This window comes from Pagrus pagrus (genome assembly GCF_965226575.1).
Source record: "Pagrus pagrus genome assembly, chromosome: 14".
In the NCBI taxonomy this organism is placed as follows: domain Eukaryota; kingdom Metazoa; phylum Chordata; class Actinopteri; order Spariformes; family Sparidae; genus Pagrus; species Pagrus pagrus.
The window spans coordinates 565989-580866 of NC_140198.1; the positions used below are offsets into that span (position 1 = coordinate 565989).

The 14878-nt window shown below is 44.7% G+C and overlaps 1 protein-coding gene across 4 annotated transcripts in view; it reads right to left on the reverse strand.

Moving 5' to 3' along the window:
- Positions 1 to 4650: 4650 nt before the first annotated feature.
- tmem132e (transmembrane protein 132E) overlaps positions 4651 to 14878 on the reverse strand; it is a 387724-nt gene continuing 377496 nt past the window's right edge. For all 4 annotated transcript variants that reach the window (XM_084374076.1, XM_084374077.1, XM_084374078.1 and 1 more), the window contains one exon: positions 4651 to 9712. In XM_084374076.1, coding sequence (XP_084230202.1) covers positions 8642 to 9712 — 1071 coding nt within the window. In that variant the 3' untranslated portion in view covers positions 4651 to 8641. The remainder of the gene's footprint in view (positions 9713 to 14878) is intronic.

Sequence of the window (14878 nt, forward strand, 5' to 3'; positions counted from 1 at the left end):
CTGTCTCTTCACTTCTGTCTCTTCACATCTGTCTCTTCACATCTGTCTCTTCACCTCCTGTCTCTTCACCTCTGTCTCTTCACTTCTGTCTCTTCACCTCTGTCTCTTCACATCTGTCTCTTCACCTCCTGTCTCTTCACTTCTGTCTCTTCACATCTGTCTCTTCACATCTGTCTCTTCACCTCCTGTCTCTTCACATCCGTCTCTTCACGTCTGTCTCTTCACTTCTGTCTCTTCACGTCTGTCTCTTAACGTCTGTCTCTTCACATCTGTCTCTTCACTTCCTGTCTCTTCACATCTGTCTCTTCACTTCTGTCTCTTCACCTCCTGTCTCTTCACCTCTGTCTCTTCACTTCCTGTCTCTTCACATCTGTCTCTTCACTTCCTGTCTCTTAACGTCTGTCTCTTCACATCTGTCTCTTCACATCTGTCTCTTCACATCTGTCTCTTCACCTCCTGTCTCTTCACATCTGTCTCTTCACTTCTGTCTCTTCACCTCCTGTCTCTTCACTTCTGTCTCTTCACGTCTGTCTCTTCACCTCTGTCTCTTCACTTCTGTCTCTTCACCTCTGTCTCTTCACTTCTGTCTCTTCACCTCTGCCTCTTCACATCTGTCTCTTCACCTCTGTCTCTTCACGTCTGTCTCTTCACTTCTGTCTCTTCACCTCTGTCTCTTCACGTCTGTCTCTTCACCTCTGTCTCTTCACTTCTGTCTCTTCACGTCTGTCTCTTCACTTCTGTCTCTTCACATCCGTCTCTTCACCTCCTGTCTCTTCACATCTGTCTCTTCACGTCTGTCTCTTCACTTCTGTCTCTTCACCTCTGTCTCTTCACCTCCTGTCTCTTCACATCTGTCTCTTCACATCTGTCTCTTCACTTCCTGTCTCTTCACTTCTGTCTCTTCACTTCCTGTCTCTTCACGTCTGTCTCTTCACCTCTGTCTCTTCACTTCTGTCTCTTCACCTCTGCCTCTTCACATCTGTCTCTTCACCTCTGTCTCTTCACGTCTGTCTCTTCACTTCTGTCTCTTCACCTCTGTCTCTTCACGTCTGTCTCTTCACCTCTGTCTCTTCACTTCTGTCTCTTCACGTCTGTCTCTTCACTTCTGTCTCTTCACATCCGTCTCTTCACCTCCTGTCTCTTCACGTCTGTCTCTTCACTTCTGTCTCTTCACCTCTGTCTCTTCACCTCCTGTCTCTTCACATCTGTCTCTTCACTTCTGTCTCTTCACTTCTGTCTCTTCACCTCCTGTCTCTTCACATCTGTCTCTTCACTTCTGTCTCTTCACTTCTGTCTCTTCACCTCCTGTGTCTTCACATCTGTCTCTTCACCTCCTGTCTCTTCACATCTGTCTCTTCACTTCTGTCTCTTCACCTCCTGTCTCTTCACCTCTGTCTCTTCACCTCCTGTCTCTTCACTTCTGTCTCTTCACTTCTGTCTCTTCACCTCCTGTCTCTTCACCTCTGTCTCTTCACTTCCTGTCTCTTCACATCTGTCTCTTCACTTCCTGTCTCTTCACTTCTGTCTCTTCACCTCTGTCTCTTCACCTCTGTCTCTTCACCTCCTGTCTCTTCACCTCTGTCTCTTCACATCTGTCTCTTCACTTCTGTCTCTTCACCTCCTGTCTCTTCACCTCTGTCTCTTCACCTCCTGTCTCTTCACTTCTGTCTCTTCACTTCTGTCTCTTCACCTCCTGTCTCTTCACCTCTGTCTCTTCACTTCCTGTCTCTTCACATCTGTCTCTTCACTTCCTGTCTCTTCACTTCTGTCTCTTCACTTCTGTCTCTTCACATCTGTCTCTTCACATCTGTCTCTTCACCTCCCGTCTCTTCACATCTGTCTCTTCACTTCTGTCTCTTCACATCTGTCTCTTCACATCTGTCTCTTCACCTCCTGTCTCTTCACATCTGTCTCTTCACTTCTGTCTCTTCACCTCCTGTCTCTTCACCTCTGTCTCTTCACCTCCTGTCTCTTCACTTCTGTCTCTTCACTTCTGTCTCTTCACCTCCTGTCTCTTCACCTCTGTCTCTTCACTTCCTGTCTCTTCACATCTGTCTCTTCACTTCCTGTCTCTTCACTTCTGTCTCTTCACCTCTGTCTCTTCACCTCTGTCTCTTCACCTCCTGTCTCTTCACCTCTGTCTCTTCACATCTGTCTCTTCACTTCTGTCTCTTCACCTCCTGTCTCTTCACCTCTGTCTCTTCACCTCTGTCTCTTCACCTCTGTCTCTTCACTTCCTGTCTCTTCACATCTGTCTCTTCACTTCCTGTCTCTTCACTTCTGTCTCTTCACCTCTGTCTCTTAACGTCTGTCTCTTCACTTCTGTCTCTTCACTTCTGTCTCTTCACTTCTGTCTCTTCACCTCCTGTCTCTTCACCTCTGTCTCTTCACTTCCTGTCTCTTCACATCTGTCTCTTCACTTCCTGTCTCTTCACTTCTGTCTCTTCACCTCTGTCTCTTCACTTCCTGTCTCTTCACATCTGTCTCTTCACCTCCTGTCTCTTCACTTCTGTCTCTTCACTTCTGTCTCTTCACCTCTGTCTCTTCACTTCTGTCTCTTCACCTCCTGTCTCTTCACCTCTGTCTCTTCACTTCTGTCTCTTCACCTCCTGTCTCACCTGAGTTCAGCAGCTCTGATCTCGGCCGTCCAGTTGAAGTGACCTGAAGCAGTAAACGGCTCCAGTATGGATCTTGTGGCCGGTGCTGCTCGACGGGTCGACTCCAGTACAGCAGCTTTCTACACTCAGCGCTCTGCAGGCTCTGTGTGCTGCTGAGGGGATGTGATGGGAAAGCCTTCGGACTCGCTCAGCAGGAGGTGAACGGCGCTGATTCCTGAGGTTCAAAGAGCAGCAGGACTGAAGCCAGCATGTGACCGACGTGGTGTCAGACGTGAGCTTCAGGTACTACATGAAAAATATTCTACTGTAATCAAACTCTGTCCTGATGATCCGTCAGATCTGTGTGATTAACAGACGTGTGGTTTAAATATGAAGAGATAAAGTGACAAACACCTGACACATGTCCTCTTGTTTTATTAATCATCAAACATCACACTGTGTCTGCACACGTGAAGCTACCAGATATTTCATGTGACTGTCGGGGGACAATAAACAGAAACATTTCTCAGCAGCATTTCCTGAAGAGACACCAGGAGCTGTTCTACTAAGCGCTGATAGAGGAAACTATTAAATTACAGTTTGCTGAAAGATGAAGAATAATAACAGGGTTGTTCCAGCATGTTGACGCAGCTGCTGAGTGGTAACAGCTGTGAGGTAACAGCAGCTGTAAATGTTTCTGTTATGAAGGCGGAAGTCAATAAAGATGGAGACTGAGCAGGTATGTTTCTGCACGTCATGGACTTAGTATCATATTTACGTTTCCACAAAACGTGGTAGTGACAGAGTCGTCAGTGACATCACAGCCGCCAGTCGTCAGTGACATCACAGCCGCCAGTCATCAGTGACATCACAGCCGCCAGTCGTCAGTGACATCACAGAGTCGTCAGTGACATCACAGCCGCCAGTCGTCAGTGACATCACAGCCGCCAGTCGTCAGTGACATCACAGCCGCCAGTCGTCAGGCTGTGTCGTCTTTATAATGACGTCACAGTCTGATGACAAACTGACAAACATCATCTGTGTGATTCAAACAGGATCAATACATCATCTGTCTCTCTTCATCACTACCAGACAAAGCTCTGATCAATAAGGTCCATGAGGAGAACCGGAGGGGGCGGGGCTTCAGCTCTGTAGTAACCGGAGGGGGCGGGGCTTCAGCTCTGTAGTAACCAGAGGGGGCGGGGCTTCAGCTCGCTATATATATCATATCACCTTGATGTTATATGAACATGACCTGACTACTGTCAGGAGGTGAAGGTGGTGACCTCACAGCAGGGCGAGAAGACTGCAGAACCAGAGCCCGTTGATCCAGACACCATCGGGGTGAAACCACTGGATATGTTTAACGAGACGTCGGGACATTTTCCAGCTGTGTGTGTGGAGACAGAAGCAGCTGTTTCCTGTTTTCTCACCCTGACCAACAGGACCATGAACACAGTGATGTCACAACATCAAACTGAACATAAAGAAACGTAAGGTTGTGACATCAACAGGCTCCAGATTCACTCCTCACTCCGGCTGCACCGGTGCGCCGAGCTTTTTCATTTATGTTTGTATTTTTAAATATGAATTTATGTAATAAGTTATGTAAATGACTGTAAACAGGAACTAAGGTCCAGATAAATGTTTTTCCTCATAGTTCAGATAATGAAGCTACAAGCTGCTGAAGTTTAAAGTGAAACAAATAAACGAACCACAAATATTTTTGGGCTTTTTATAAAAACCATTAATTGATATAAAAGTTTGCACTTAGATCTAAAATATATTATAAAATAATCTACAGAAAACATGTTTAAAGGCAAATATCTACACTTCCGTTTCTGTTGGCCAAAACATATTTTAATACATTTTTAAATCCGACCTGTTGAATATCGGCAGCATCGGTGCGACCAGTGAAAATGTTTAGTTTGGTGAAGACGTGAAGTTTGGTCGTATTACTGACATATAACGTATCGTAACGTATTCTGGTGACCGTAAACGTTTGCTTCTGCTCAGTCATCAGCGCTGCAGGTGAAGTAAGAATGAGACAGTGTCGTGTGTATTGCATTTTCTTTAGTACTTTACATATAACAGGAAAATACAAGGGTTTGTTTTCGAGAGAATACAGGAAATTTAACAGTGCTCTGTACATTAACATATTGTTGTGAGTGCGGTGGTGACTTGGCACAGCCGACTGAGCTGCAGAGGGGCAGAAAGGTACAATTCACCATGTTCAGTTACATCTTGTAAAAGGACTAAGTTTCTATTAGCAGCTTGAAGGAAATACAAAATGAGCAACATGTGCACCGTCACCGAAGCAGCTTTACAAAAGACAAATACAGCGAGGAGGAAACTGATGACAAATCAAATGTTACTGATGGTGATGGCAACATATCAACATACAGTGTGAGTAAAAACCAAAGGACAACAGTAGAGCTGCTATTAGACACTTAATCTGTTAATTGGGCCAACCACATGAACACTAACGAGCCAGTTTAGTAAAGAGTCCTACATTCATCCTGAGAATCCATCATTTAAAGAAGAAGTGACGCTCGTCCAGCTGCTGCTGCTGCTGCTTCTCTTCATTTCATGGCAAATCATGATGATGCTGCGGCTGAACGACGGGCTTGGACTGTCAAATGAAAACTGTTTGATCTTCTCTTCAGATGTTAACACAGATTGAATATCATTAAACACTAGAATTTATTCATTTCAACCACAATGAACAAAGAGAGGGCATGCAGTTAACCAAATCCTTAAAGTCCCAATCCAGGATTCATGAATATATCAAATGTTCGTCTATATACATGGAGAATATTGAACGTTATGGTTTACTGACGGAAAATAATCTCATGGCAACTTTCTGAGGAAATTAAAGCCGGTTTTGTTCCAGTATTTACAATGTTGCTGTGATCAAACCGTCACATCTGACACTTGAGTTTAGCTGTGAGGAAACACGTCTTTAATTCAATGTTGGTGTCGGATATAAAGCTGGTTTTAATTCTGGATTGGGTCTTGAATAAGGCTGTAGGGGCTGAAGAGCAGCTGACGGTCATCATCACCACAGAGGGAGCGGGACACAGTCTCCTCTGAGGATCACTGAAATCACTCGTCAGTTTACATAAAAGAAGAATCCAAGCCCTTAGATATACAGAATTAAAGGAAAGTGACACGGAAACGGATTCTTGGTTGCTTCATTAGTCCTGAAAAGAACTTGTTTCATGTGAGATCAGAGCTGAAATAACATCAACCTTCAGAAGTCAGATACGCTAAGCTAACAGGGCAGCTGCAATTAAAAATACTATAAGCTCTGCTGTCGTCACGCTCTCATGTGTTTGGATCAGATGTTTTATGCTCTTTCTAACCTGCCAGATCTTCTTCTTCCTGCTGTTGTGGCGTCAGTAGGCGATTTGTTCATTTCTAACAGGAGGGACAGGACGAGACGGGACAACCCCGAAAGATTATAGATCCGACTGAGAGAAGACGAGAAAAATTCAAACATAAAAAGGTTTAGTTAGAGGAAAATCCTGATCTCAAAGTTGAGATACATTATTTCCTTATATTTTCGATGAGTTCCTTCTTGATTAAAATCTGGTTTCTCTGTCTAATTTCTCAGACTCTCGTCACTCGACTCGTCACTCGACTCGTCTCTCGTCTTCGCGTTAATCTGTCTGACTCCAGTCACAGTAATACACAGATCTGATTGGCTGAGTAGCGTCATGTGACTGATTCACACCACAAACAACTGGTCTGTGAGTTTGTGGGGCTGCTGGTGTGGTAAAGGCCGAAAGATCTGCGCCTGTTTAAACAGAAACGGTGTGTCTAAGGTCGTAGGTCCAGGCCCGGACAGGATGTCGTCTGGGCCCGGACCCGACAGGCCGCCCGCCTGTTAGTGATCTGAAGGCGGATGGATGGCAGGTTAACAAGGGGGATAGCATCCTCTTCACATCCAGCCGGTCCTGTAGGCCAACTGAGAAAGCAGCTTATAACGACCCAAATTAACGTTTCTTGTTAGACAGCGACCTCTAGTGGCTGTAGTAAATATTAAGGCAGCAAAGGAGGACGTGAAGAGAAGCAGTTAAAAGAGCGACTAGTCCGAATAGGGAGGAGGTCCGGGACAGATGCTCGGGTCAAACAAGCACAGGACTTCCACCAGGAGATCGATGTTCATGTCTGATGTGACATCACAAGTAAACTGAGTTCATTTAACTTTAACGTTGTCCTGAACATAAACGAGTAGTTTTCTTTCCTAACGCTGGTCAAACACCAAGAGTACGATGAAGGTCCCGTCCGCCTGTCGCTGCGACGCTCCAACCTCACGCTGTCTGGGAACAGTGATATATGTTGTTTGAGGACTTGAGGGTCGACCTGCTCGTTCGTTCAGGTTTGAGGATGTGTTGCTCAAATCGCCTACTGAGCGCAGCTTTAAACTCACTTTCTGCACAACAAAACCTGCTTATAACTCCAACCGTCCCTGCTGGTTTCAATCACTTTGATTTGTCAACAAAGCCGATCAGCGTCCTGAGAAACTTCTACACACATCATCCACCCGCTCGTCACACAGCAGCAACAACTCAGTTCTTTAGCAACGAGTCTCTGTTTAGTTGAGACGAAGCAGATTTGTGAGTTCACTGGAATAAAGAGAGTAACGAGCACACACACAGCAGAGTGTGTTTGTAAAAACAGCGTGACAACATGGGATGGCTATGATTTAAATGATGGCGCAAAATCAATAATTTATTCATGAATCTTCTTTGTGGGCGATGACACTTCCTGCAGAGTTCAGAGGATCTGGTGTTCAGTGTGAATGTTTTCTACTGGTACGTTATAAGTTTTTTATTGTCCCAGAGGCCGAACTCCAGGAAAGGGAAATAAATCATCAAAGATTAGATCTGTTTCCATTCTGATGCATAGCAGATCCCCATGTTCAACAGTCGGGTGTGATACCACTTTGTTAAAGAGCTACAGTTCTGTCACGACATTACCGAGGGGAACCTTCTACTCACCACAAGACTATAAAAATTTCAACGACTTCAAGCGGCTTCCCGCTCTGTCCTACCTCAGAGGAAGTGACCTGCTGAACGCTCCGGCTCCATACGGTTTATATACATATACTAGAGAGGAATGTCTGCGCGTATGGAGGCCTGACATGGCATGCGTGTGATGCATGATAACATATTTACTTCAGTAATGTGTATGAATGATTATATAACTACAATACAAACATTTACAAATTTGGAAAAAGTTGCTGATTGTGCCTGGAGATCCCCGTCCATGCAAACAATGTTTGAGATCCTCACAACACACGAGCTCTTTTCTATGTATACCTCATGCTGGAGGTCGGTTGTAGCACTTTACATCCGACTACACCGTCTCTAGCCGTAGTGAGAAAACAGGGTGTCTGCGCTGATATAAGAAGTGAACTGTGACCATCTTTATAAGGCATTAGATTTGTTCAGGACCAGGAGGACTAATAATAGGGCACTGCGTCTGACTACCTATGAAATGTAGAAAAATGTAGGGAATGAACATGAGTACAAATCATGAGTGTGCTGCACCGAGAACAACAATGAAGAAAGTTTCGCCATTAAAAGAACACTTTTCCTACTTTGGCAAAAACAAAATGATTTTTTTAACGTAGCTTTCACGAGAGTCTTTGACAGTTTTTAGTTCATCAAAGGCCTCTTTGTTTGGAGTCGGTACAGTACTGCAGAGTCCCACTGAGCCAGAACCAGATCCTGACACAAGAGAGCAGGAGCAGCTCTCACACGGGTCACGGCTCAGCCTCCTGTAGCCAAGATTTACAGATTCCTCCAGTGATTGAGATGCTCTGCTCGAGTCTTTGGCTTCCTTGCGTTCTCTTCTGTGTGAGTGTGTATGAGATTACAGCACTGTGCAAACTAAATGGAACACACCCTAACCAAAACAACAGTTGGCCTTTTAGTCTGTGAAAAATTATCTTTCACTCAGGTGAAAAAGAGAAAAATAGAAAGGAATATTTCTTTAGAAAGCTGAGAGCGGTGCTTCGCACTGCACCTCTGCTCTCAGGCTATTTCTTTTATTCTGCGCATGTAGTCATGCAGTTCCTCCGGGTCTTGAAAGCCCATATCCTGGCAAACCCACTGAATGTCCTCTTCGTCTGCTATGGGGATGGAGTTATAGGGCAGCTCCTCTGTGGGGAGGGTGGTGAAGGTGGTGAACTTGACTCTCTTGCGCTTGGAGGTGGGTGAATTGGCGTCCTCGCCGTTCTCCTTCGTCGAGCCCCCGGAGCTGCCGTCGCCCCGCCCGTGTACCTGGCTTTGAACGCTAGTCTGGGAGCTGCCGCTGCTGTGGTGGTCCCCGTGACAGCAAGTCTGTACGCCCTCCAGAGGGTTACTGGGACTCTCTACCTGCTGCGGTGACAGGTCACACTGGGCCCTCAGCGGCTGGCCGTTTCCCAGGAACACCCAGTGGTGGGAGTGGTCCATGTTGGCCTGACCCTCGGGGGGGATCCGCTTGTGGCGGTATTTAAGCACGAAGACGATGCAGTTGATGAGAAAGACTAAGATGGCCAGACAGAAGACTCCCAGCAGAGCGTACATGCCAATCTCAAGGTCGGTCATGTTACGAGGAGAGTGCACAAAGTCGTCTTCCTCCTCTTCGTCACTCTCAGTCGGTCGCTCCTGGTTGCTAATGGTGGGGAAATTGGTGTAATCAATGGGAACGCTGGCAGGCTGCTCATTAGATGTCTCATAAATTCTTCCACTAATGTTCGGATCAATGATCGGACGCCTGGTGACGGGCGCCAGCTCGATCTCGCCCTCCGTGGTCGCCTCTTCCTCGGAGTCTTCCTCCGGGCCGAAGCGGACCTTGACATAAACGGCAGCAGATGCGATGACGCTCTTGCGTTTGGTCTTCTGGCACGCCTCACAGATGGTCATCTCTAAACGCACCATCTCGCCAGATCCCTCTCCTTCTGCCACCACCACAGGCCAGCGCTGCTGAGGCTCCTGAGAGACCGACACCACTTTGTCATCCAGCGAGGAGGCATTGAGGTTGTAGTCTTTGGGATCAAAGTAAGTCAGCGTGGCGGCTGTGTTGTCGCTGAAAAGCATCCAGATCGACAGACTGGCCTCCTGTCACACAAACACAGAGACAGACAGTCAGAACCAGAATCAAAAAACAACAGGACAAAAAGAGTCAACCTCCCTGATCTCACTGTGAAGCTGATGACAGAACACACTCGACCAGGTATCATCATCTAATCACAAGGTTAACTACATGTCAGAACCAGAAACAGACTGAAAACACTGTAACGACATAAACAGGCAGAAAATCAGCTCGTCCAGTGTTTTCTAACACTGCAAGTTATCAAAACATTCAAAATCCTCCTAAAGCTCTGAATCAGTGGTGCTTAAAACCAGAAGTTGTCAAGTTGAGCCTGAAATTAAACGGGATGATCAGAAGTTATGAACAAACAGCCTCAGACTGAGCTTAAGAGCAATGATTTTGATTAAAGTACATTTCTTTTTTATAAATTATTGACATATTGAGACATTCAAACTCATAAAAACAACATTATCTGTACTCGGCACTCACAAACTACTGCAACATTAAATCATGTCAAAGTGTTTGACTGTGGCAGTTCTTCATGTTCAGGGGGACGTCGCTCTCTGTCAATAAACTATGGACCACTTTTGTTGTTAATTGGTTCTGTATGAATAAAACTGAGTTTTCCACTCAGGTTTCTTTTGAGGCCCAGATTGAAAGGGTTAGCGTTAAAGAATATTCAGCTTTGATTGTGTCTGATACGGTTTATCGACCTGTCAATCATAATTAATAATACATGAGTTAGATAAAAACCCTCGTGATTGAAAAGTGAATCCTGAAAAGAAAAACAAGACAATGACAATTTTCTTTTTTATGTTTCTGACCAATTATTGCAAATAAATTGGGTTGATTACTTTATTATTAGTTAGTTTTGATTGAAAGCTTTAAAATCATTCCAGCGATCGTGTTTAAAGATTTTTCTCCCTTAATTAATTTGGCAGTTAACAGAAAATCCGAATAATGTGTGCTACACTCTGCACGCCCACAAAACTACTGAGAATACTGTGTGTCGTCAGGACGAGCAGGTCCAGTCTCAAACAGAACGGTACCGAGGTTCATGCAGCACAGGTCCACCATCACATTATAACAGTGTCTGTTTATCAGGGTGAGACAGAGAAGCTAACCAGCAGAGCGACGGGAGGACGTGATGAAGGTGACGCGTGTCCTTTGAGACTGGTGTCGGTCTGATGTTCCCGCTGTGTGACTCTCAGTACAGTACAGAGACAAAGCTGCCTTGTGTCTGAATCTCTCCAAAGAATATTTAAATGGTTCAGATCCATTCTTTCCTGGCACAGTCTCTAAATCTCCAGAGCTTCGGCGAACATGTGCAGAACCCGGCGCTCGCCACGAGCCTCGCCACGCACACAGACGGCCGTCCTCTGATGTGCTCACCAGCAAACCACTTTCAAGCAGGAAGGAGGACGGACGGCAGGACGACGTGTCTCCTGAAGGCTGCGACACATGCAGCTCCGCTCTGCAGCACACGCAGATAAGACTGGTACAGCAGCAGCTGCAGTTTGTTGTGTCTCATCTCATTCTGTATTTTCTATCATTCTTCACTCTCCATATTCTCCCATAAAGAAACCAGATAAAACGGCTGAACTCCTGCATGCTGGTTACCTGACAAACCACAACCCTGGTGTCCGTGTAATCAAGGCTGCGTCTGACAGTGGCCTTTGTTCACAGCTGGCTTAAACATCAGCAGCCCACCATGGAGAGAGAAAACTGCGGTCTCTGAAACAGTCGACGGCTTTTCGCTCTTTTGATGTGGCAAAGAGCAGAAACACAACCGGTTCTGTGGTTTGGGAGAAGACTGAATACTAAGACGATATTCCACCACGAGCCAGACCTCTGTCATCTCAGCGTGACAGAATGTATTATTTAAATCATATGGATGATTTCAATAATACATTAAATATGAAATATCTGTTTTTATGAGCGGACTGCCACCAAAAGGCTGCTGTAGGAACAAAAAAACAACGAGTGTGTGTTTCCACACTGACGAAACAGTCGGTACAAGCTGTTGTGTGGTGATCCAATACAGACACACTTACACACACAGCGTACGGTGGCCCTGAGGGGCCAAACACAACTACACTTTAAGAACATTCATCATTTCAGAAAAAATGAAAAGTCGTTATGTTTCCTAAATAGTGTTGTGATTTATAAAATGTGTTTTCTGAAAAATTAATGTTGGAATGTTCATGTTCTCTGAAATGTTGTTGTGTTTTGACCCTCTGGGCCACCGTAGAGAAGATCGGGTTTAGTCTGGGGCAGTTATATCACAAATATATAGTATATGTATGTATATACAAATATAGTCTTCAAAAAAGACGAACCTGATGAGACCCCGTGGAATTTCTGCATCCTGATATTATTTTATGCATCTCTCTGACCAACCACTGACACACACTCCTCTACAATTAATTTAATCTGTGCATTTCCATGAATTAATGTCCAGTAGGATGAAGATTTTCTCACTTGGTCTGATTTATCTTTATGGCATCAGGGAATAAATCTGGATGCAAACTGAACATTAACAGCTTGGATTATAAAATATCCACAAATAAATAAAAATATTCCCTGATGTTGAGTTGTAATAACACATCCAGAGCCACACAGACCTTTAGAAGAGTGAGTAAGTCCCACCAAGAGAAATGTTTTATGATGAACCTTCAGTACTGAAGCCTTTCACTTCTGAGAGCTTGAACTTTGTCAAGTGGAAAAGAGACTGATGCAGAGAGACCTTGATTGTCCAACTCTCCCCATCCATAGTTTATGTGTTCATTCATTTCTGCAGTAATAGAGGACATTTAGAAAGTTTTCCCGTGAAACAGAATCAAATGGCTTGAAATAGCTCCAGTACTCCTCTGAGAGCTCTGCCGGCAGAGGAATTGGCTGCCTTTTATGGCCCGGCCTTGGAGAGCACTTAGGACAATACATTACAATAATTAAATTTCAAGGTGGCCAAGAAGCGGAAAGCAAGAAAAATTGGAATTTAATGCTCGCTTCTCTCTCGCTGATGCTCGATGGGGTTGTCGTTGCATTTTTAGCAACTTGCAGGCCAATGAATGGGCGAAGCAGGAAAAGCACACACACATATGGGCGCACACACACACACACACACACACACACACACACACACACACACACACACACAAACACACACACACACACACACACACACACACACACACACACACACACTTTTCCCTAGGTGAAGCAGGGCTGCCAATTAATTCCTTGCAGAGACTTGCAGAGATCCTTCCTCCTGTGTGACGAGACAGCGGCAGAGAAAAAGCTCGTTCTGCTCCTCATGTCTCACTCCAGCAGTAAAATCCATTTTGGTAAACGTATTTGGACGTTTCAGAAGTGTTTCGCCGGCTCCGTTAATATGGAGGTTGTGATAAAACAGCACCAAGGATACTTATTAGTTCAGTGCAGCCGTCTTTATCTGCTGTCCTTGCTAACAATGCCGGCTGCAGCTTAAAAGATTTAGCTGGGAAATAATTTTATTACTGTGAAGTGAACCTAGTGCTTGTTGATACGGAGCCACTGAAGGGATTTGCAAATAAACTTGATTTCACCACTCAGAACACACACTGAGTACAGAGAGTGAGGAAGGTGTAGAGCCACGATACTGCACATGAAACACTGACTGCATCAAGTCAGATCTGATACCGAACACTTCAGACTTTGATCTGAAAGGATTTCACTGGTTGTGTTTTGGTTTTAAAAATGTAAAAACATTTAAAGAACGTCGAGAATCAGAAGCTGTCCAGGAAGTGATGTTCACTGCCACAACGAGAGGAAGCATGAGCAGTGACACACGCGCTAACTCCACCAATCAGGATGGATTTCTCAGGAAAGGTGCAGCGTCAGATTATTATTTCTCTCAGGTAGACGGCTGCTAACTCCACCGTCAGCGGTTGTGGTTCCACCTGAATATTTCTGTGATACTGTCGTGTGTTTTGCAAACTAAAATGCACTGTGAGTATTTCATGCAGCTCTGAACACGTCTCACATTTCTCTTTAGTGAGTCTGAAGGTGGCTGGGGAACGTGCCTGGTTAGCTTTAGTACACACATGCACACTTTCTGTTAATTAGTAGGACATTTTGTTGATTTGCATCAAGTCCCTGGAGATTTAGGTCCAACCTTAACCATCCTCAGTGAGCAGTTTCCCTTTGAGACGATGTTTCAAACTGTTTCTGCAAACTGTCTTCATCTGAAGAAGTTGTTTCCAAGTCAGGCTCCAAAATGACGACAAGCTTTTATTTGCATATATTAGAGGATATTACTGGAACCCTGCATATTTAGAAAGTGATTTCACTGCAGGGGTCAGTGATCAAACCATCAACCTTCTGACTGATGGACGGCCGCTCTGCCTTTAAAGCTACAACCTGTACATGCACTACACGTTTATAACGTACTGTCGTGTCGTTTATAACAGCACTACACGCTGTGACGCTCTCAGTACTCACATGTGCTTCACAGCGGTGCTGCACACAATGTCTTGTTTCACATTAATGTATAGAGCTGCTCCTGGAGCGTGTTGCTGGCAGCTCACAGCCTTTACACTTCCATATTTATGACATTTTATATGAAATATTAAATGTCGAGCAGTGAAATATGACAAAATAGCTTATATCATCTTTCTTCAAAGCTACAACTGAACAAACGATCAAAATGACGACACCTGTGTTTTGTGACACGCTGATTGTATCCGGTGAGAATGAAAAGACGTCTCAGGAGTTCAGCTAGAAATCAACACTGAGATCCCGGCTGGCGACTCGCTGAGCAACCGCGACTCTGAACAAAACACATTTCAGTGAATATTAATGTTGCAGAAAGTTATTTTGACAGCTTGTTCATGATGATCAGTGTTAATGATCACTTTTGCATCACAATCTTTATTTTAACTGAAAAACTATTAAAGTCATGCTGATGTCACAATATCAGATTTTCACTACGTGATCAATGTGAATTCACGATGATGATGTCACCACGATATCTATCTGGCAATCAAATTCATCTTTAACTGTGTTTAGTGTGTTTTTTCCCTTTTTTTGGCAAAAAACCCTCAAAACATGAGAGCAGGGAGGAGGACAGAGTCAGAACCAGAACATGGACACGAACATCTCCGCTGGATCACACACACACACACACACACACACACACACACACACACACA